The 23,539-nt window shown below is 41.0% G+C and overlaps 1 protein-coding gene across 1 annotated transcript in view; it reads right to left on the bottom strand.

The window, feature by feature from the left end:
• The window catches only part of klf7b (Kruppel like factor 7b), a 66,292-nt gene that overhangs the window by 15,753 nt on the left and 27,000 nt on the right, over positions 1-23,539 (bottom strand). Inside the window, exon 2 of the mRNA XM_079356738.1 lies at positions 9,641-10,286. Within this exon, the coding sequence (XP_079212864.1) occupies positions 9,641-10,286 (646 nt within the window). The remainder of the gene's footprint in view (positions 1-9,640; positions 10,287-23,539) is intronic.

Genomic DNA, 23,539 nt, shown 5'->3' with positions numbered 1-23,539 from the left:
ACAGGAAATCCAATTCCTTTACTGTTATGAGCCTGTTTGAGCATATAGTTTCTACGGTTCATTTCATTTTCACTATAACTCACAGTCTGGGTTGGGAAGAAAGACAATAAAACTCAGTCCAGGGGGTCCAATTTGCCGAGTTTAGACACCAAAAACAATGCCTGGTTAGTTAAAATTTTACTACCACGATTTTTTACAGCTGCACCATTACTGTATCCTTTGTTTGACAGTTTAAGGGAATCTTTGTCTAGATTTAGGTGGTATCCAATACGTATTGACAGTAAATAAAGTTAATTAAAGCAATAAATTCCTCTTTGTGTGCTTTATTGACAGAACACTAAGTCCTCCTGCTACAACGCTTTACCAGCACTGCCGACATGTACCAAGAAGCACTGGTGCAAGCATCAGCAGCCTCGGCTTCCAACCGTTTTGGATTTTATTCGGCTGTTTCCTCAAGCTCAGAAATACTCTATAACAGCGATACATGCTAATCCCAGAAGTACAAGGATAAAATATCGTAGTTGCTGATGTCCCGTTTTGCTTTGACTTTATGTACCATAAAGGTGTTTTGGTACGTTCCCCTACATTTCCATCACTGGATGTTAGAGACATGGCTAGTTAAGATAATATGTTTGAAAATAGTTGCTCAAGGAGCATGCAGTAGCTGTCAACTTTTTGATAATCAGAATAAAACTGCTCAACTGAACTTACTCTGGTAGATCAGTTTTGACAGTAGGTACAGTTATCGTGCACATTATGATTTGTCTTGATGGACGCTGTGGCATTCCTTTGCAGCAAAAGTGGACTGTTTCTGAGGTTTCCCTCAGCCTTGTCAAAGACTCATTGATTAAGGTGGAGTCTGCTCAACATGAGCTGTTATTGAAATCTAATTTTCAAACAGTTACAGTTGTAATACAAATAAGCACACAGGCCTTTCTGGACTGCACTCACTGTTTATAAAAAGTGATGAACCAAACTGCGACCCCCTGGTGTGTGGGGTAGTGTGTGTGAACCAGGGGGTGGTAACTATAATTGGGGTCTTAATGACTCCTAATGGGGAGCAATACAGCAGCTTACAGTCAGTTAGCCAGATGTCCCAGCAGCCCCTGCACTGCCATCATAGCACAGCACACACCAATCTTCTTAAGGAGACAAACACAAACACCAGTCCAAAACTAAATGGAACAAATTTGATCTTAAGTGTTTTACATTGGGTGGAGAAGTTTCTCACAGTAGCGAAGGATGTGTTTACATGAGCTTCGGTTTTTTTTGGATGTTGAATATGCACATTCAACAAACACAATATAACCAAAAAAACAAAAAGTCCCTAACTGAGAGGTTCCAGACCTCCGTGGTGCTACCCACATCCTGCCCTTACAGTTTATCTTATAGGCGTGCATAACTAAAACAACCCACTGATTCAGAATTGTTGGCAAAACTAAAAAAAGATAATTATGTGTCTGAAACAGAGCCAGGAAAGTTGGGAAAATCTTGAGTTTGATTGGAAGTTACATAAACTGCTCTTACAAAACTCAAATGAAAAATCTGCTTAAAATAGTTTGTTGTGTCGAAGCATCACATTTGAAATCATTGTAAAATCCAAAACTTTTTATAAAAAAATACAAAAATAAATAAAGATGCAGCAACCTCCAAAACAATGAAGGAGGCCGCGAAAAAAACGTACAAACTAGAGTAAGATTTTCTTTGGTCTAAAGTGACATGACGATAACGTATCAAATGTGAGGTGCATTTTGCACTTTAAATTGATCACAGAGTCTTGTTAGAATCTCAGAGACACTAGCCTGTGAAACGAGGCTGGAGGGGCGGGTGAAATGTGTAAGCAGGAGGGGAGAATGAAGGAAGAGAAGAGATGAAGGAAGTGTCTCCAAAGCATTTGTTTTGGTCTGAAAGTCGCATAAAAAGGCCTTGGGGCTAAGAGTTAGGGGCATGGCTGAGATTGACTGAAAGATGGGCAACATGTACCCACATGTCAGACGGCTAAATATCTGCTTCAGATCAGACTCTTTGTCTGCCACTAGACTGATCGAAAGTTAGGTTTAGAGCATTTCCAATATGGTTCCCACCATCATTTGGCCTCATAATGCCTCTTCAGAAATCAAAGGGCGACATCACTTAGACAACATCCATTTCTATAGTTGATTCAAAAAGGAATTCTAAGGAAAGGCAGTGAATTGAAATGGTTACCCAGAGAAACAGATGATGTCCTGCTGCGTTCTCTACCTGAACAAAGGACAGATGTCAGACGTAAAACAACAGACTTCCTTTTTATATTTTCTTTTGCCTCCAATATATTTGATGCTGTTTTTCCGCAGATTTCCAATACATGATGTCAAATTGCATTTTCGAACTTCACTTGCTTTAACGCTCTGTCTTGAATCGCCATGACAAAAATAACAAAAGCAGGAAAAACTAGCCCTTCTCCTGGATAAATATGTGAGGTGCAGAGAAGGTGATGCAACAACAGGTAAAAGATGATGTCCTACAGGAACATCCAAAAGTGAACGCTGGCCTCTTCCACTTTACTTCCCCCCACGTCCTGCATCCCCTTTGATCAGAGTCGTCTTTCATCCACAAACACAACGTGACTGCAAGGTGACGTACTTGTTCTCAGACTAAATGAATTCCACATCATGAGCTCAGCTGGATTTGCATATTCAAATTCTTCAGTCAAATCTCTTGCAGTCGTTTGCTGATTTGCACCACAGGGATCTGGCTTTTGTTGCTGCCTCACTATTGTGCGTTTTTTTTTTGGAGGTCGGCCTCCCTCTGCTCATCTGCTGTTTTGGATTAGTTAATGGTCTAAATCAGAGTTCATGCATCTTCTGTTTCACTGTTGTGTATATGATGTAGTTGGTTTTTTTTTTACATGAAGGGTTACTCTTATCACTCTTTAATAAAAGTTGAATCATGCTCAAGGGAATTTTTTCAAGGAAAAGGTTTAGCAAAAATGCTGCTACTGTAGACACTTGAGCAACTACACGGTGGGATGAAAGAAAACCACAACAATCACTTATTTTCCCATCAATAAAAACATGCTCCAAGTGGTAGAAATAAAACTCTACCAACTTTAATCATCATCAAACATCAGAGTTTGTGTACAAGTCTCGGGGAGTATAACGGCTCATGAGAAGAAAAGTTTTAGTCTCAACATCAGTCGAAGCTGAAGACTAAAAGTTCCATCTCTCCCTTTAGGCTAACAGCTTGAGGCTACTTTAAACACCACTAAAAAAACCTAAAACTCTGTCAGCTCTTGGTGCTTGAGTTGCATTTTAGGTAATGTAGAATCCAGGTTATGAGAGAAGATCAATAAAAAGTGGCTGCTGTGGGTTTTATTGCCTTAATATCTATAATGAATTAAAAAAAACAAAAAAACTTTCCATCACGAGTCCGACAATGTTGGAAGGCACAATGCAAAACTGATGAGATACTCTTTCAGTGATCGGAAAGTTTTAAGAGCTATAAAAGTATAATGGCCTGTGCAAAGGCCTGTGAGCTAGATTGGCAATTTGAGGCATCAGCTGCAGTTATGAAATCTTTGTGTCATAATAATACAGTCATAAAATGGCCTCCAGGTTTGGGTGATGACCAAAAAGCAAGAGAAGATGGATAAAAATGATATTGGCTGTTTCTAAGCCAATAGTCAGCATGTTTTGTTCAGGAAGATTTATGTGTTTATTCACATTTAGGAGAACCATCTGAGGTAGTTCAAACTCCATATTACACATATAATCCTGTTTGTAAGTCTGTGTTAGGACACCTGCAATCATGTCTGAAGCGATTATGTTCTGACCGTCGATATTTCTAAATGAAAATGGAAAGCCCCTCTCGGTCTCCTTCTGCTGCAGGCCAATCAAAGTGTTGAATGGACGCTGTGCATGTGTCACCTACCACAGAGCACATTATACTGGTAAAACATCACAGAACCTTAAAATGTCCTTACATTTTCAGGGTGTGCAAACATGAAGGTCAAACATTTGTCTTTTTCCTGTCAGCAGCTTTGTAACATTTCGTAGTAAAAGTCAGGGTGACCTACATGTGAACACAGCATGGTTTAAGTTAGGATAATAGATCGTGGGCCAGCGGGATATCACGAGACCAGCGAGTGACTGGCGTGATTGTCATGCATGTAATCATGCATGTAGCGTCTTTATACTCATTTCAGCTCTCCAGCATGTTCTTCTTTATTCTTCGATTGATACTGGATACAGCCAATAAGACGTAGCATCTCTTAAACATTACAACCGCAGCACCTTTTTTTTTTTTTTTTTTTACATCCTGCCCCCCACCCCTTTCTGAAAGGGAAAACTTCACATTGCGAAGGACATTTGTCAATAACTACTTGGCAATCAAATTTGTTTAAAAAGAATATAAAGATCCAAATGTTAACTGAACTTTCTAGGTAAAGAAAATTCTCAACATATTCCGAGGGCTTCATTCTTCAACACCTTTTTTCTATTGCTGTTACAAAAAAAAAACATCCTCCGTGTTGAATCTTCAGCAGTGATGTCTGGAAGTGTAAATCCTCCTCCTCACTCTTTAGAGTCTGCCTCTCTCAGGAGTGAATACAGGACCAATATTTTCTACATACAATAGCAAACCACTTGGCAGCTTATCCTGTTGGAGAAATGCTACACTCAACCTGCATGTTGCTGTCCTTGTGTGTGTGTGTGTGTGTGTGTGTGTGTGTGTGTGTGTGTGTGTGTGTGTGTGTGTGTGTGTGTGTGTGTGTGTGTCTGTGTAAGTTTGTGTGATATGGGGTATGAGAGGGGGCCGCAGGTGCCAGACAGGCGGCCGTTTCACACCCGTCTTCTGTAATTGGCCAGAGCACCCACTCTTTCTTCAATAGGACCCCCCTCAAACACATATACACACACACACACACACACACACACACATACAGTATAGATGCTATAACACACACTCACACACACTGTCGGAGGAATGAAGCAAGGCCAGCTCGGGCCTGACGCCACAGCAACCATGACGCCAGCCAATTATAGCACAGCAAGGCAAGGATGCGTGATAAAGTCACCTAGCAACTGAAAGAAGAGAGAGAGAGAGAGAGAGAGAGAGAGAGAGAGAGAGAGAGAGAGAGAGAGAGAGAGAGAGAGAGAGAGAGAGAGAGAGAGAGAGAGAGAGAGAGAGAGAGAGAGAGAGTGAGTGAGAGAGAGAGAGAGGGTGAGAGATTAACAGGCATGGACAATCAAGCAGCCACCAACCAATTATGGAAGAGTGTGATGCAGTTGCTTGGCAACCCAAACTGAATGAGCAAGAAGAGAGAAAGAGAGAGAGAGCTGGTTGGAGATTGGATTCGGGTGTATAGAGGAGAATGGAGTATGGAGTATGTGTGTGGAGGTCTGAGGTTACAGCAGGGGGTTTCCTAAATCCACATGAAGTTATGGTGGTGCGTGCTGAGGGTTGGAGTGAAGGTTGCGGTCTCTAAGAAGTCAAACTGAAGTTGGAGTATCCATGCCAGAGGTTTTTTACACGTTTTAAACCTCATGAGCTGCACATAATGATTTCTATTGTATTATAGCCATAACATCACATGTATATATTTTGAAATTGTTTTGTATACATTTGAATTTCTTTCAAGTTTCTAAAGATTATGAATAATTCCCAAGATAGATAGATAGATAGATAGAGATAGATAGATACTTTATTGACCCCGAGGGAAATTCAAGTTATCGTTTGGAGGTTTCCTCATGCAAATGATTTAATGGATTCTCCCCCTCAGGATGGTAAGGAGGGAGAATGCATGGCTGTTACATTCATAATACATTAATATTATATTATTGTTTATACAAATAAAGGAACTGCTCACACATGCATTGATGCAAACTTTTAATGCTGTGAAAACTCTATCGGACCATTGGACAACACCATTATTAATGAATTACTGTATAAACTCATAAGATTTAGTGATGCGTTGATTTATTTTTTAACCATCCAGTGACAAATGGAAGACAATGGCTTTTTTAAAAGAATGCAGTGTATTTTGAAACATAAAGTGTACTGGGTTTGGCTTTATTTCCCATGTTAACTGTTAACTAAGACACATTCCTTGGATGTGTTAATGTACCTAATAAAAACTGATTCTGATTTGGAGCATAAGAGGTAAAGAAAATGTCAGAAAAGCTAAGGATCTAGCGACTCTTCAAAGAAGGATAGAATGAAAAGGATCACTGTATACATCAGTCATGACTTTCAAAAGGTAAGAAAATCAGTTTTCAAACCTTAAATGTCAGAGGGAGCATTTAAATGTCAAACAACATTGAACTGTCAGACATTTCAAATGCTGCTTAAACATGTTGACAGACTGATGGCCTTAAGAAATGTCTCACCACGAAAATCTGAAATCAGAGGATGGCTTCCATTCGGATATTTAGCCAACTCAGGTTTTTGTGAAGGTTATTCCATTGGAAATCAAACATTTGGTCTGCAAGCTTATGAGGAATCTAATCTTTCTAAGTGTTTGGTGTAGAGTCGTGTAAATATGATCTGCTAGTATTGTTTCATTTAAGGGAGTTTCTTTTTTGGTAATGTACACGTCTTGACAGATGTACACTTAATTGGGATTCTTAAGGTGAATATCTGGGATTGCACTGAGCCACTTAACCTGTAGCATACAACAATAGGTTACTTCTTCACATGTAAATAAGGACATGAGAGCTACCATTAAACTTAAACCCTTGTAGACTAGAGGAATGACAGAGCTGTCAAAGAGAATTAAACACGCAGTTTTCCCTTTCTCCAGTCTTTCTTTTCGGCTTAATTTGTCAGTTTTATTTCTATGGTAAAGGCGTATAGTCATCTGACAGCACTGGGTCTACTATCCAGAATGTGTGTTCATGATTGCTGCAGTGTGCTCATTCGGTATGTTTTGCAGTTGTAGGAAAAGACGCCCACACTCTGAGTAAATGCTCCCGTCAAAAAATTTCATTAAGTACAGCTAGGACATTTGAAAGACACTCCGTCCAAAACTGCTCGTCTATTCTGCTATCTTGGATGCCAAGTATGTTGTTAAGTGAATTGTTTTTGGACTGCATGCTTCAATAACACGGATGATACAATTATAAGCCATCTACTGTTTCTAGAGATCCAACCAGATCCAAGAGAGGGACAACCAGTACACCACAAAACCCTGGCTCTGACTCAGAACATCTCTTACAGGATACTTTAAAGATTTACTGAATTAATTTGTGCATTTAATAATGGAGCAGCTCATCCCTAATTGAGAATTCTCATATAGTATCAGGATATAAAACCTGAATTCACATTATAGCTGCAGCTCAGGGAAGTAGATTTGGATCCAAACAGAGGAATATTATTACCAACATTATGTGGAATTGCAGCACATGCACTGTATCCTCCTGACAGACCTCACCGTAATGATGTTTCTAATGGCCTCTGGTGTGCTCTCTGTGACAGTAAGTGCATTGATGTTGTGCAGGCTTTCTGCAGTTGCTCCTCCCTGCAGTCTCTGCTACGTTAATCCCTCCCTACATGTATGTTCAATGATTTATGGTCATAATAACCCAAAAAGAGGATTAAGCTAATTAAACCACAGTGCTGCGCTTGTAGTGAACACATAGGGAGGGAATACGCCGCCCCCACATTTATAACACACACATTCACATGCACACATACACACACACTAAAGAGGCTGCATCGCTTCAGGGTGTCTTTCTTTTCTCAGTGAATGATCCAGCCTCTAAAAGATCATCGTTGGTTGGCATGACTCGACTGTCGAATCACAAGAAGATTAAAGATACTGCAGCTAGCGGCCAGGCTAACAGAAAGCTAGCAACTATAATAAAGCTGCAGGACCTCAGGCGATGCTAGATGCTGCCCTGGGATGTAATGCTGTACTTAAAGCCATGGTATGGTCCCTGGGATCATATAAGCCTGTAACACGCCGGATTAATGATGCCAAGGTTGCCAGCATTAACACAGAAGAAGATCTGTAGGCTATGTCGTGTAATCCAAGTGAACGTCAAGGAAACTGCTAACGCTAGATGATGACAACTGGAGGCCATGAACCACTACAGATACTGCAAATGATGCTGTGGCTGAAGCTAAAGATGAATAATGCTAGCTTCAGGTGGAACAACTCTGCATGGGCCTCACGCTGTAGATTAGTGATGGATTCAGCCTCAGTTAATACCGGACACCACAATCTGTGGCAAACAGGTTTCTGTCATTTTTAAAAGGCGACAACCGTGAACCTAAACAACCTCCAGTGTGAATGATTGCCTAATATATGTTCAGACTAAAAGTCATTTTCAGTTTCTCTTAGCTATATAATGTGATTTTACTTTGCAGTAAATGCAATCTTTGGTTTCACTATGAAGAAACAAGATCACAGAATACCGGACAGCAGCTCTTCCTAAAGTGTGTATTTTCCTTTCAAGCAAGAATGTGTTATGAGCAATAAATCTTAAGCTATTGCCCTTTTAAGTGAAGCCATCAGAGAATCATGACTTCATCATAATCTACATCAGTCGAATCAATTTTCACTTCTGTGTCTTCTTCATCAACCTCAGTCTCTACACAGTGACACTTTGGAAAGCTCACAGCAAATAGCCCCTGGACACATTAGCCTGGTGTGTGTTCTGTCGGAGGGTCAGTGAGAGGGCAGCTGTAGTTAGCAGGCAAAGCTGCGTGTCAGAGGCGGTTGGACATGGCTGACTTCGCAATGTCATTTACTACCACTCTATCAATCATCAGGCAATTACTGAGGCAAGGTTTTTTGGCACTGAGCTGGAATCAAGGCTCACAAGGAAATTAATAAAAGCTGGAGGATCAACGGAGAAGCAGGAGAGGGAGGGGAAAGGTCCTAATGCGTTAAAAAATGAAGTTCAGATGTTGTCTATGCAAATGTCCCCTTAAACTCAACCAAGTCAACCGAACCTTAAAGGTTTTTTTTTTAATCTACATTTACACATTTTGTGCTTAGATTTAAGAACAAAACTGAAGTGCATACATTTTGGAAAAACAGGGATGACATTGACATTATTAACTAGTTGGCTCAAACCCCAATCATATCGAACTTCAAATAGATCAGCTATAATTTAAATGTGTTAACAATTGGGTTTTTTCCATCTAACTCTAGTGGACAGAAAGCGACAGGACAAGCTGTATAAACTTGAACGCGGTCCTAATTTTAAATACTTGATGCCAGATCTCACAGACATCTTCAGACAATTGGTATCTTCCCCGTTGATGCTCTGCCAGGCCTGCATTGCAGCCAGCGTTGCTTTAATTCCAAGGCTGCTCATTTGCAGCAGTCTGGTCTTTGGCAACGTAACACAATCAGTTGGATTAAGGTTACGTGACTCAACTGAACAACCAAGATTGGCGCAATATTTGGCCATTAAAGTGCTTGGTTGCCATGTTGGTATTTTCTTCAGCTGCTGGGAAAACTATGGCTATTAAAAAAAAATGTTGGCTTGTCATGTTTTACAAATGATCGTTACACAAATAGTTACATTTAAAGGTTGGACTGCTTTCGTGTTTGTGTTTGCTTTAACATGGCATTCATTTAATGATTACAACTATTCATTTGTAATCACTGATTGTAGTGTAAGCAACTGTCATTATATAATGAATGTCTTACCTGTGTGAGTCCTCTGATGTGCCTTCAGATGAGAGCTCTTGGTGTAAACCTTCCTACAGCCGTTGAACTGACACCGGTGGACTCTCTTTTTGTTCTCTGGTACGTCTCCTCCAAGGCTTCCTCCGCCACCATGCTCGCCATCGCTGAGGGCTCCTCCTCGGCTTGGCGGCGACGGTAATGCTCGTGCTGCCACCAATTTAGCCGCTCCTAATCCAACCTTCTTTGCCACAAGTTTGAGTGTGAGAGTACCGTCTGCCGTTGCCGTCAGTGTTTGTGTTGGTTTAATGAGGTGACGGCCAAGCTCTGGTGACGATGGTGGCGTTAGGGATGTGACAGCTGCACTCAGCTGTGCAGCGCTAACTCCTGCGAGGACATGGTCTTTTGTTGTTAGGGTTTCAGTCCCTGCTTCGGACTTGCTGGAGTTGGGTACATGGAGAACTTTTGCCTGAACTTTGGGAAGAGTCACCAGTAGCGGAGGCGGGCTGGGTTGATCAGGGAGGCTGGGGAGGAGAGGATCCATCAGGTCCTCGTCACTGTCACCGCCCTGCATGAAAGCTGGCGTTAAGAGACAGTCGAGCTCCTCGTCAAAGAGTTCGGAGAGTCGCTTGGGCTCCGTTTGTAGATAGCGCTCCAACTCTAGGCATGTCTGCAAGAAACAGAAGCAAATAGAACCAAGAGTCAGAGACAAATACATGTTGAATTTATTGTAAAAATACTCCAGTAACAGTTTCCACACAGACAGATGTTTTGTCACCATAAGGTTTAAAAGGCTCAATCAAAGATTTCAAAACAATTCCCACATTCAGTGCTGATTTTTTGTTTATGTGATACACATGAGCCCATCATCCCTGGTAGAGTGTGTACCAAAAAACCAATAATGCCACGAACCCTTCATCTTCTCTCACTACTTTCAAGCAGTCCTCTTTCATTTCTTTGTTGTTGCACTTCTATGTATCTTTGCCAGCAGCAGCTGTTACTTGTGGATTGGAGCGACATAACACAGAAGAAGCAACTACTCAACAAGCTCCTTAGCTGGCCATATACAGGTAAAAACGCAACAGGGAATCTTTTTGGAGAGAGAATGATCACGGCTATGGTTAAAAGAAACCAATTTGTCGGAATTGGAACAAGAAAAATAATCCCCAATATCAAAGTTGAACAGCTTGTAAGCACAGTTATCCGCCATTTCTTCAAGTGGAAAGGGTTGACTGTCAGCTGATGGAGAAAAAAAGTGCAATTGTCTGTTCAAGAAAGGAAAGTCAATGCTCTTGCAGTTCTTTTATTGTTAGGCTATTCAGTGTTTTACCCTGATCTCTCTACTTTTACATACTCTCCGTAACTGTGTATTTAAGTCCAGATACCCACGGCAGGCTTTATATTTCTCTGCAGCTGTTGACCATGTCACCTGGCACACGGAAGTCCTGAGAGAAGAAGGATTTAGTCTGTGATTGATTGCTGCTGCCTGGACGAGCTCTCTGGAGCCCTGAACTGTGGAAGCCTTGCCTGTTTCCCTCTGCTCACCCAAATCAACCAGCCATGGAAGTCATATCACACGGTAGAGGAAGGAAGGAGTGCAAGACGATGAAGGGATAGTCGAGCAAAGAAAAAAAGGTAAAGGAAAGGAGATAAGGAGAGAAATAGGGGAGAAAAACGGGTATTTCTGGAAGTGTTTATTCAACCTTTATGCAGACATTACTTAGACATCTGCTTTCAGGAACATAGTAGATCCCAATCACCACAGTTTTTGGATTGCTCGACTCTGTTTGTCAAGGGCATTGGTCACATTACCTCAAGGGATTTAACCAGAATCCTTAAGGTCAATAACCTACTTCTCTTTCCTCAAAGGCTATACCTCCACTTTATGTTTCTTGTGATGCCTGAATCCTCTTGCTTGAACTACAAACTGCACTTCTGAGGTCGACATGGCACCGTTTATTCGATCTGGCTCCTGCTTTGATCTCAAACACCTGAAACACTTGTTTCATTGAATTTCTGTTCCTTGTCCAACAGGGAAAACAAGACAAAAGTAGCTGTTGTTGCTTTGAAGAGTTACAGATTGAAAAACTAGTCCTTCAAACCTATACTGGTCGGCTGTGATTTTGTTTCTGTGATGTTTGTTTTTGTATTTGGAGAGGGGGAAGGACCACAGCTTCACTTTACAATCTACCTGGCTCCAGCTCTGTCCTGCAGCGCACAGCCTGTACTGCATCTACTCAGAAAAAAAGGCCAAAGACCTCTGGCAGCTGATGGTTCTCATCCTGATCCCCTGGCTCTCTTTCCACCTCTGCCATCGGAGCAAATGACATCCACTATAGAAATGTTTTTCTTCGCTGCAGCTGGTTGACTTGGTTCATTCAGACAGGCCAGCGCTAGAGCTTTGCTCTGCTTAGCCTCAGTGACGAGACAGACAAACCAACACATTTAGTCTGAACATCTGTTGAGTGATGATAAGCTGAAGCCGCCCCCCCCCCCCCCCCCCAATACACTCTCGCTCTTATTCTCACCCTTTCTTCTTCTGTTTAAAATAATGTCTTTTTTCCTAAGGATGCTCATTTGCATATGAACATAAATCAAAGTTATTTCTTCGGGGGTTACACTGCTTTATAGGGAAACTTGAAAAGGAAACTCAAGCACACACAAAAGCAGTGTTGTCGACAAGTTACAGCGTCTTCTGCGCGGCTGATATGAGCGCTGTGACAACAACCGTCCCGTTAGCCTTTAGTCCAGATTGTTGCTGGGATCTATAAGGATTGATATTCCTTTAAATGGTTACTACATGTACAATATTAATTTAAGCATTGCCAAAGAGACTTTAAAGTTAAATTAGACCAAAAAAACGAATACTGGAATTTCTGAAATACAAATACAATATTTGAAATGGATCTTTAACGAGTGAGAGCCTTTATATCAATCATTATTTAAAACCAACACATGTTACCAGGTCACATTAAATGATTCATAATCACCAATGATGATATTTTGAGGGCTTTTTTTTTTTTTTTTAATCTTTAAATATTGGTTCCCACTAGTCCATACATCCTCAAGTTGAAACATTTTATGTCAAGGAACCAAAGTTGATGTCTAATGATGATGCTGTTCACTGAAGGAAGCCTGTGGATGATGTGGAAAAATCTACACCAAAGTATAACAGTCTTGACGTGGTAGAGACAGATATCTTCTCTGTTTTCCTGTGGCGGAAGATAATCTCGTCATGTATTGACATTAATCTCGTGATTTGTTACATTTATTAGTCACATTAATTATCAGATAAGCTGGTGTTTGTAAATTCATCTCAGATAATTGAAATCATGATTAAAACCACAATAACACAAACTGACTTGTTGTGTTGTTCTTTAAATGCACCTTGTTGTCTATGGAGTCTTTTTTAATTGCAGATTTGCATTTTAATTCATATAGCTTCAGATTCAAACAAGCACAAGGATGTAAAGGTTATACAGAGGACTGATATAATTAATGCAGTTTTTCTGTTTCATTAATGTCACCAGAAATGAGGTTTTCCTCCTGAAGGATTTAGGCGGTTTCAGGACTCCCTTAAAATTACAATTCTGCCACCGTGCTGCATATCTTATATACATTATTCATAATCACAGCACCATGAATATCAGCTCTCTTTGATACAGTAAGTAGTCTCTGTTTGTGATTTCTGGCAGCATACTGAAGCATTGTTTCCACTTGGACTAGAAATCCAAAATAGAAAGGTCTGTGTGTCTCCTGGCGGGGGCTGGACTGATGCTGAGGATTGTGGGTGGTGGGCGAGGGGGGACAGAGGGTAGAGAGAGCCCGAGGCTGAGCGGCTATCAAACCCACGGCTGGCAGCGAACACACCGCCTCTGACATCACACGTATGACCTTCTCCTTGGTCTGTTTCTCCTACACACCATGAATATCAGGTAACAATGACATGTTGGGCCCGCAGCGTGTGTGTGCATGTGCATGTGTGTGTGTGTGAGTGACTGTGACTGTGCGTGCATGTGAGTGTGTGTGTTTGTGTGCGTGTGTGTGCGTGTGTGTGTGTGTGTGTAAGTGTGGCTGCTGGCTAACAACTCAGACTGATAGCATGTGCAGGGCTCACCTCCTGTCCCTCTGCTCAGTCCCACACCATATGGAGAAAGGTCATATCGAAGCACACACACACACACACACACACACACACACACACACACACACACACACACACAAACACACACTGACACAAACAAGGGTAGCCGGTCACACTCCTTCTAATTTTTCCTATAAAATCATGTTATTCTATCGACTCTTGGAGCGTTTCAACACTTGAATCCCTGATGGACACAAATCCCTTCGGTTGTCTCAAACAATGAAGCACTGAACTGGAAAGAAAAAAAATCTGCTGGGCTGACAAAAAAAAAAAAGTCCACGCTACGAGACGGAGGGAACACAACTGCTTCAGGACAGGGGTCAAACAGAGTCCAAGAGTCTGCTGCAGAAAGAGATTAACCAATCACAGAGCTTGATAGTCTGATTCTGGCAGTTAATGAGGGGCTGAGGGTAGCAGGGGATGCTCTGAAGCATTTATGAACAAAATCAGTTTATATCAGTTTGCTTTGAGATTGTGTAAGATAGATAACAATTTTTTTTTAATTATACAGACAAAAACTCATTCACTCTGATTTATAATTCTTTGCTAACTCTCCCTCCCCACAAAGAGACATTAATATTAGAATAGCTATTTCTTAAACGTTAAACACCAAACCATAGAGATATCACGTTTTTCCCCCAGAACTAACTCACATGGCATCTTTGGTGAGTTCTCGTGGCGTGTTCAAGCCTTCAAAAATGCGATTTAAGTCCCAGGAGACATAATAATACATTTGCATTCCAACAGGGTTCTTGCACTGAATCGGTACTAAGGCCTGAGGAAGTCAATAAACACTGGCAATAATAACTCTGACCTGTCATATAGTGGCAAACAAACTTTCTGCATTTCCATACACTGCACTCTCTCACACATTTTTCATGGCTGTGGTGTTTTTTTGCAAGATGTTCAACGCTGCTTGCATTAATTTTGTTTCTGTATTGAAGGTCAAGGTCAAAAAAGGTCATCAGGGTTATGATTGTTTGCTGTGTTCAACATCGGCATATACGGCTTTACTTTGAATGCTCTTACTGTTCGTTTAGGGGTTGTCAAACCAACTACAAATGCTGGACATCAGTTGGTAGACACATATCATGTAAATACTTCACAAAAAAACTATCTAAAACGTCCATCTTGTCCTCCTGCCTCCCCTCTGTTCTGCCCATAATGGTTTCCCCTCTATTTTTAGAGCGTTTGATTTAATATCTGGTCTAAAAAAGCTTCCAGTGATGTGCAGGTCCTGTTTCTCTTTGTGTGTGACGTGTGTGTGTGTGTGTATGTGTTTGTGCGAGTGTGTGTCTGTGTGTGTGTTCTCGGCCTGCTGAGGTCCATTAATAATGAATGCACGGAGCAGAGGGCTCTGGATGGAAGCGCTAAGAGCTTTTGACAGACAAAAGATCATCGAGGACGGAGCTCAGCAAACACACTGAAGTGGTTTCAGCAGGAGATGCTCCGTCTGTGTTTGTATGCACACACAGTTATGCCACCATTACCCACATTTCCATTAGGACAACAGTGAAATTAAGCAATTTACGTGATTCAGTGAAGTGACACTTCCTATAATGATCTACTTCACATGTGGTTATTGCCACATAAACCACCGACTGAACTACATGAGGAACATCAAGAGCTCTCTTTGGAAAAGCATTCAGAATTTACAAAATGTAGAAACAATCATTGAGGGAATTGACTCAGCCCATTCAAGTATTTCCTAGACAAACTGGTAGTATATTTTTCTATAAAAATCAGAAGAGGCACTTTTCAAAGTTGATTTTTGTTAAATTCAGAGCTATGAAAAACACAAGGAACAGCTTTGCCCTCATAAAATAAAACCATAAAGTCTATCAAACATTGCTGAGGTCTCAGTCGCCCTTTGATGATTCCAAAACAGCCGCGTAATGAAGCTCTTCCACCATTACGTCTTTGTGTATTCAGATGAATTCCACAGCAATGACATTGGTGTCCAAATCTGCAAATTCACTTTGCGTTATGGTATTGCTTTACAGCAGGAGCTTCAGACACACACAAACACACACACACACACACACCCATAGTGATCTTCTCTACCAATCCCATCTCTCCCTGTAAAGCCTTTGTTACTCGCTCCAGTTGTGGCACAGAGATGGGATTACTTTGTCCGTCCATTACGCCTCGGTGACAATCATATCGAGGGAGAGAATTCACAGGGGTGTAAAAATCACACCTTGAATGGGCAGTGTAAAAAAGGGCCGATTGGTTTCTGAAGAAGCGTTTTTGAAGCTCAACAATGGTCGTTGGAATTCAACGTAACTTTCAATCAGTGTAAATACAGTCAAAGAGGCAGAGTGGAAGCATTCTTTTATCCTCCTGTTATCAACCAATGTTCATCAATCAACCTTGAAAGGTAACGTCTAGACTGCAGCTTGTTACATTACAACATGTTCTCCTCTCAGTCAGCTCATTTACCCCCTTGATTATGCAAATATATGAACAACTCATAGCCTTAATATAATCAAAATGGATTATGTATTTCATTTTAAAAAGCAACTTCAAAATAGTTTTAATAAATAAATACTTTTTTTGGACCAGGTTGTAAACATTTGTCTGCTATAGAAAGGCGTTTTTATATGGGGTCTGCTGGTGATTCTTAGCTTTTGCAACCACTTATTGTTACTTGTGCATTGGTTCCATCTTTTAAGACAGGTGGTTGCTGCTTATGCACAGACTCATCTTATTCTTTTTATTGGTTTGATTATGGACAAAACATGTTTATGGAGACAGTAATGATTTATATATACAGTATATTCTAAGCTGAGTTGTCTCACTCACAGCACTATCAGCTTGCCGTGCCTACCGTGATCTAAAGTAATTCATTGCTCATGATTATTCAAGACTTTCTACATGAGATGAGAGAGATTTTTTTTTTTTTTTTCTATCCCACTTTTGAGATTAAGACGTGTGTGTCGTTAGACAGATAAAGCAGCAGCAGCTCAGCCAGCAGGGGATTCATGTTGGGAATCATGTGATGTAAATGTCAGGTGCACACAGACTGCTCGACGAGCTGAACAGTGATAACCGTACATCCCCACGCCTGACCATCTCCAGCACTGCAGACATGTTTGATGGATTCAACAAAGCCTCCCGGAGCTTGTCTCCTTTTTTTGTGCACAAAACCTGAGATCCATGCTGACACCAGCAGGCACGGGAACATTTACAACCAGGAACAGGATTTTTAACAAATCCCCAGTTGAACTTGGCTACAGCAGTGAAATCAATCCATCCACATTTAAGTCTATCCGGTTTCACCAAATACAACCATAGGTCAATTGTGCAAGCAGCTGAGAACGACTTCTGTTTAAATGTATTGTTTGACAGTTTTAGTCTCCATTATAACGGCCAAAAGCAAAGAAAAAGGTCAAGTTAGTCAAGGCATTGAGTAAAAAATGGTGTGACGAAAAGAGGATGGTTAATCCATCTGTCAAGCCATTTGACATTCACATGCATACGCCAGCGCTGAAACAGTGGGAGCAAGTCAGGGCTAAGTGTCTTGCCCAAGGACACATCGGACATGTTGCTGCAGGAGCTGAGGATCGAACCCCCAACCTTCCAGCTGAGAAACGACCGACCACCTCACAGCCCCTTTAAACGTAGTTCAATGAAATCCAGTGGACATACACCGATATATATTAAGGAGGTGAGGTAGTTTTCTAATTTAGATAGACAATTCTGACTTGTTCTATACTCGGGTCTTGGCATGTCTGGTTGATTTGTAATAAAGGTGTAGTAGAGTTCAGGTTCTTAAGGAATGACGATTTCAACATTATAGACGGACCCTAAGGTTTTACTGGGACCCAGACTTCCTTTAATCTTTATTGGACACACATCTGAATCATTGATCAAAAACCAGTATGGTGGACGTACAAAGTGGTTACGTTAAGTTTTGTAGCGACAAAACAGAGTTTGGAGTCATGGAATAATTTATTAATAAATGTTTTAGTGTTAAGTTTGGACTGGTTGATTCATTTTGTACCCCTACAGCCCAAAGTAAAAGTCCTAAAACATAACTAAAACAGGGTGATGTATTTTTTTAACCAGCAACTACAGACGTGTCATAATTTTTATTCAGCACTGACTATGACACCACAGAAAACTGATGTTCCAGTATATGGAGTCAGTTTCCTCTCCTTCAGTCTAATCCTTTCAGTTTGTTCCTGTCTCTCTTTATCTTTGTGCACATTAGAGTGTGTTTATTTCCCCCCACAGTCTACAGCTTTTGGCTTCAAATTATGTTTTTCTCTCCACTTTCTCGTACAAATAGGTCCTAATTAAAGTGCTTTGGCTTCTATAAACTGCTCTTTGAAGCTCTACCTCTTGATGGATCTCCCTCTCTCCACACAGCAGGCTCTGATGGCTAATTAGCCACTCAAAAGCAAAAGGCAAAAAGAGGCTCTTTATTCAGCTAATTTGCTGATGCGGCTGTGTACACGGCGGATGTGTGTATGTTTGTGTGAGAGAGAGAGAGAAGAGCATAATGACTTTTAACTGATGTGTGTGAATATGTAATGTCTCATGCTCCTCAGTGTGAACAACATTAAACTGGGGCCGTTGGAAGCGAGCTGCCTCCTTTATGTCTGAGCAAGAATCAGCGCTGCAGAGAGCATTTGGTGTTTTGTTAGAGAACAAAGTGTGGTTTGTGTGTGAAGTTGCCGGAGCTGTTAAGAGTTACTACAGCAGCTTCAGCAGGGAGTCGAATAGACTTAGACTTGCATATCCTGCAATCTGATCCAAACTGCACCAAACAGGATACATTAATACTTGTCTACAGAACACTGAGAGGTAATAACATAATTTTCTCCTTCCTCACATGGTGTCAAATTCACCCAATCATATTAAACTCCAACTTAGGAGATTGAATTCTCTTAATTAGGCACATTTATAACATTCAAATGGTGTCCATTTTCCTAAGACATCATGTGAAGGTGCTGAGCTAAAAATGCTGTTATTATGTTTTACAGCTGCACGTCCGGTCAGTTAATACTTATTAATACAGTTAATAGAAAATATATCTGTAATTTCCAAATAGATGACAATCTAATTTAAACAGGAGCGTCCCATATCTCAAACCTGAAACCTAACTATTTCATCATTGACATAAAACATTTGTCAAATCAGCCCTCACTCTTCTGGATTCATGCTTCTGGACCCTGGCTGCAGGGACTCAGGGATTGTTTCTGTTCAGTCACACAAGCCTTCATGTGGTCAAACACTCATGTGGTGTGATAAGATATGATTTACAGTTGGTGTTTAAGTTCATCCCAAAGGTGTTGATATCAAATGTCTGTCAAGGCCTTCACACAAAATGGGAAAACGATTGTTTCTTTCTTTGTGGTTACATTCTGATGGCATGTATTCGGCAAATAGCAAAGTCTAAAATAAAATATCTCGCTGTTAACCCAACAATTAAAAGAAACAGTCCAAACTAAGTGTGTACAGGCATATCAATGAAAAGATGTCAAAATATGTTCAGCCAAGTGTTTTTGCACAGCAGCATAAAGTACATATTATTCTCTCCTCTCGTTCAGCCTGAACCCTTTTCTCTCTTATGGATAGCTGCCATTTTGGAGATACCAGTTTCCTCATGCCTGCACAGCACCGGATCCAGAGCCAGCTTCAATAATGAGCCAACATCATTCTGCTGGATTGTGACCATTTCGACCTTCCTCTGCTTCCAATACTGCCAATGAAACAGCTTCAAGTACCAGTCAAACCTCTCTCTATCACAGTCAGAAGCACAGTATGATAGCGGTTTCACTGCATTCTGTGCTTCTGTCTCTGACATGCCACAACTAGAGTTTTTATCTCCCAAGCCGTACTGGAATTAAAACACTTTAGAACATCTGGGATCCTTAAGCAGGTCTGAATTAAACTAAAATGTTGTCTTTTCTACAGATGAATAGCAGGCAGCTGAAATGTAAAACTAAAGCTGTTGATACTTGAATGATATTCTTTCCTCAGCCTGGTAAAGTTGTCTCATTTCTAACCCACTGTTTAGACGCACTACAACAGCTTATTTCATCGGATGCACAGTTTGCGGACCAGTGGATTCACAGTTCATCGTACCAACGCAACTGAGCTTTGATGCATCAGTGTTTCATCTTTACAGTGAGTCTGACTCCAAAACTACTCGTGTGCAAAGAAAATCTCTTTAGCTGCAGAAGCTTTGGAAAGAAGCTTGTCAATGATATAAAAGAAAAAAAAAAACAAAACCTGGATACGCTTCCTAACTACTCTCCGTTGAGTAGATTGGAATACATTTTCATTTTGGTCACAGGTTTTAAAGCCTAACATCAAATTAATGGGGTCATGTCATTCCTTTAGGAGGCTCCATTTTTATACAAATTGGTGGAAGGGAGGTGCATGGGCTGATCCAGCTAACAAACAAGCAGTAGGTTGGATTTCGGGCCTCGATAGACATCTGCTTTGTCCAAGCAAGTGCCCAATTCATCTTATTCAGGATATTAAAGAAATGATTGAATATTCTGTCAGCCATGTTGCCAAATGTAGTTTCAGACTCAATTCCAATTCCAGCAAAACATCTTGTGCAATATAATGTTGTCAAAGAAAGATGGGCATCATACATTTTCTCACAATTAATGCAGACTTTTGTAATCAACCCAAATATAAAAGCCTCACTCTCTCATAACATCATCAGACACACAAGTGAATAGTAGGAGGTCAGAATGTGGTCCTGGCTTTCCTCACTGTGTACACACACACACAATCAATCTGTTCTGTATGACACTCTCAGCAGCAGTGATAAAGACGCTGACAAGACACAATGTTTCCAAAGCGACTGAGCCCACACTGTTTGTGTGAACACCTGGTGCGTCTGCTGTCGGCGTGCTCAGGTAGCCTCTCACTCCGCTGTAATTGAAAAAGCAGCAGCACAAACAGAGTCGAGTCCTGTGGGCTCTGATTTGAAAAGGGGGTGGGGGGGCTTTAATAAGAGAGGTTAATGGAGATGAGACCTGGCAGAGAAAGGAGGCAACATCGCTGGAATCACTCAGACTTTCATCTGAGAGACGATAAATCTGGAAATAACAAGGCTCAGTCTGGGCCTAAAGCGAATTACATCAACACTGAATATATCAGGGATTTATTTCGATTAATTAATTAACCTTTTTTTTCCCTTTTTAAAGTGACAAATACAAGAGACCAAAGCCCCAAGGAACGTCTCTGACCAGCTTCTTTGTCTGATCAGTATGTGCTGAGTTTTACTTGATTGATTTCTCTATTTTAGGATGGTGATATAATCATGAATAGCTGATTTGAATGAAACAAACAACAACAACAAAAACAGTAAATTGTTTTAAATTTCGATCTGAAACATGTTTTGTTTTACTGGATAAACAAACTAAAACAGGCTGTGTGTAGGGTCTTGAGTTTGGAACCAGAGGGTCACTGGTTCAAGTCCAGATATTGACCAATATGGAAATGAGTCTGGTTGCTTGAGTTGTGTTCTTTCTCTTTCCACATACTGGTAGTATATTTATTTTCTCTATCATTATGAATGATACACCTCAGGTCTTTTATATTGAATGTAAAACAAACAGGACACCGACTTGACTATTGACTAATTTGATGTGAATGTTAATAAGTCATTATTTTACAACAGTCTGAAAACCCTCTTTAAATGAGGCTCTTACACACCTATGCTGAACTGATGGTGAGACAAAAAGAGCGACCGGTTTAATAGTTCAGAGAAATATTAACGAGCAGTGAACTCAGGAGGACGAGAGACAAAGAGAGATAATTAGCCAATGAGAGAGAGAGAGAGAGAGAACAGGAGTGAGTGAGTGCACCAAGAGAAAGGAGGCTGTGAGCTTTTATTGTACACACGCATGCACGAACACACACACACACACACACACACACACACACACACACACACACACACACACACACACACACACACACACACACACACACACACACACACACACACACACACACACACACACACACACACACACACACACAGAGCATCACCCCCGACCTCCAGCCTCAGCCAATGAAATTTTAATCAACAGTCTCTGATGGAGCAGAGCACTCAGACTCTCCTGCTGTGTGACGGCTCTCTCTCTCTCTCTCTCTCTCCATCTTCTCTATTCTCTCAGTCTTTTCAAGCCTGTGAGTACGTCTCCCTCCGTCTCACTCTCACCTTTATAAGCACCACCCCTCCTCCTCTTTCTTTCCATCGCTCACATTTCACTTCCTCCTTCCCCATTCACAAAGCAAAGGTCGCCTTCTACCCCTCTTTTTCTCTCAGCTCTTCTACCTTTGTTTGCTTCTTTCCCTCTCGCTCTCCTTATTTTGCTTTACTTCTATTCTCTTCTCCCCTCATACCTGCGCCCCCCCCACCCCCTCGCCCCGATCAATTTGAAGTTAAAAGAAATTGAAAGAAGTAAAAGAAAAAAAACAACAACATAAACAGCCTTTCCAGCTTTCTACAAAAACAAAACAAAAAACAGCAGCTTTCTGATTCCCTGAAGTTTAAAAACAACCCGGCTCTGTCTCAAATCACACACATACAGTGTGTAGTGCTCTGTCGTCGTGCCGTCCAAATTTGTATGTCGTATTATCATAACCTATTTATTGTATCCCACAATGCATTTCAACAATCGTCCCTATCCAAGCATTATATACCATCATGCTCGTTAGAAGGAAACGCTTACACTTCATCCTCACCACAGTTTGCAGTTCTCAGAGAAGGACCTCAAGAAAAAATATTTCAGTGGACTCTTTCTCTCAGGAAGGATCTAAAAACAAGTACTGAGACAAACAAATCACTTAAAGCACATTTATTCTATTACAAAGAACTAACATTTCCTCAGACTGAGGACGGTGCAGTGGGTCCAGATGTCATATTTGACACCATATTTGATGGTTATATAAAAAATACACTTAGTAGTTATCAATGTTATTTATCGTTATTAATGATCCTCGGGCTCTGATGTCAGTGTGGAGAAAGTGATCTTATGTGAGGCAAGTGAACAAGAACCTTCTGGAAAAAGAGTTTTGTCTGTTTTCTTCTGCTCTTTCTTTCTCCCTCTCACATGAAACGGTCACATCAGAGACATTATCCAGAACGCTCTCTCTCTCTCTCTCTCTCTCTCTCTCTCTCTCTCAAACACACACTCATGCACACGCACTTCATTTTCACTGTCCACGGTTATTAAATACAAGGACATAAATTTAATTAACAGCTTAATCACTCACACAAACACACATACACTGAGCTCTGTGAGGACAGGGCAGGTACGGCCTTTTAATTTGAGGAATAATTTAATACTACTTAACCAGGCTTATGGCTGCTCTCTTTGTCCCTCTAGCTGTGTTTGTGTGTGCGTGTGTGTGTGTGTGTGTGTGTGTGTGTGTGTGTGTGTGTGTGTGTGTTTGTGTGTGTGTCCTGGCTATTTCAGTAATTGGCTGAGATTTCGGGATTGAAATCTGTGGAACAATCATCTGTTCCTCTGTCTGTTGTGCTTTCTGTTAATGGAGCTACTTTCACTCTCTCTGTCTCTCTCTCTCTCTCTCTCTCTTCATGTATGTCTCTATCTCTCCCTGTCTCTCTCCCTCTCTGTCTGTCTGTCTCTCTCTCTTTGTCCGTCTCTATCTCTGCCTGCAGTGTCTCTCTATATCGTTCTCGTTCTTTCATCTCCCTCTCTCCCTCCCTCTCTCTCTCTCTCTCTCTCTCTCCCTCTCCTTCTCTGTAGATCATTTATCATGCTTGTCGGACGGTC

This window comes from Symphodus melops (genome assembly GCF_947650265.1).
Source record: "Symphodus melops genome assembly, chromosome: 12".
Lineage (NCBI taxonomy): Eukaryota > Metazoa > Chordata > Actinopteri > Labriformes > Labridae > Symphodus > Symphodus melops.
The sequence above is the reverse complement of the archived record's forward strand: the minus strand, read 5'-3'. Positions and strand labels throughout refer to the sequence as shown.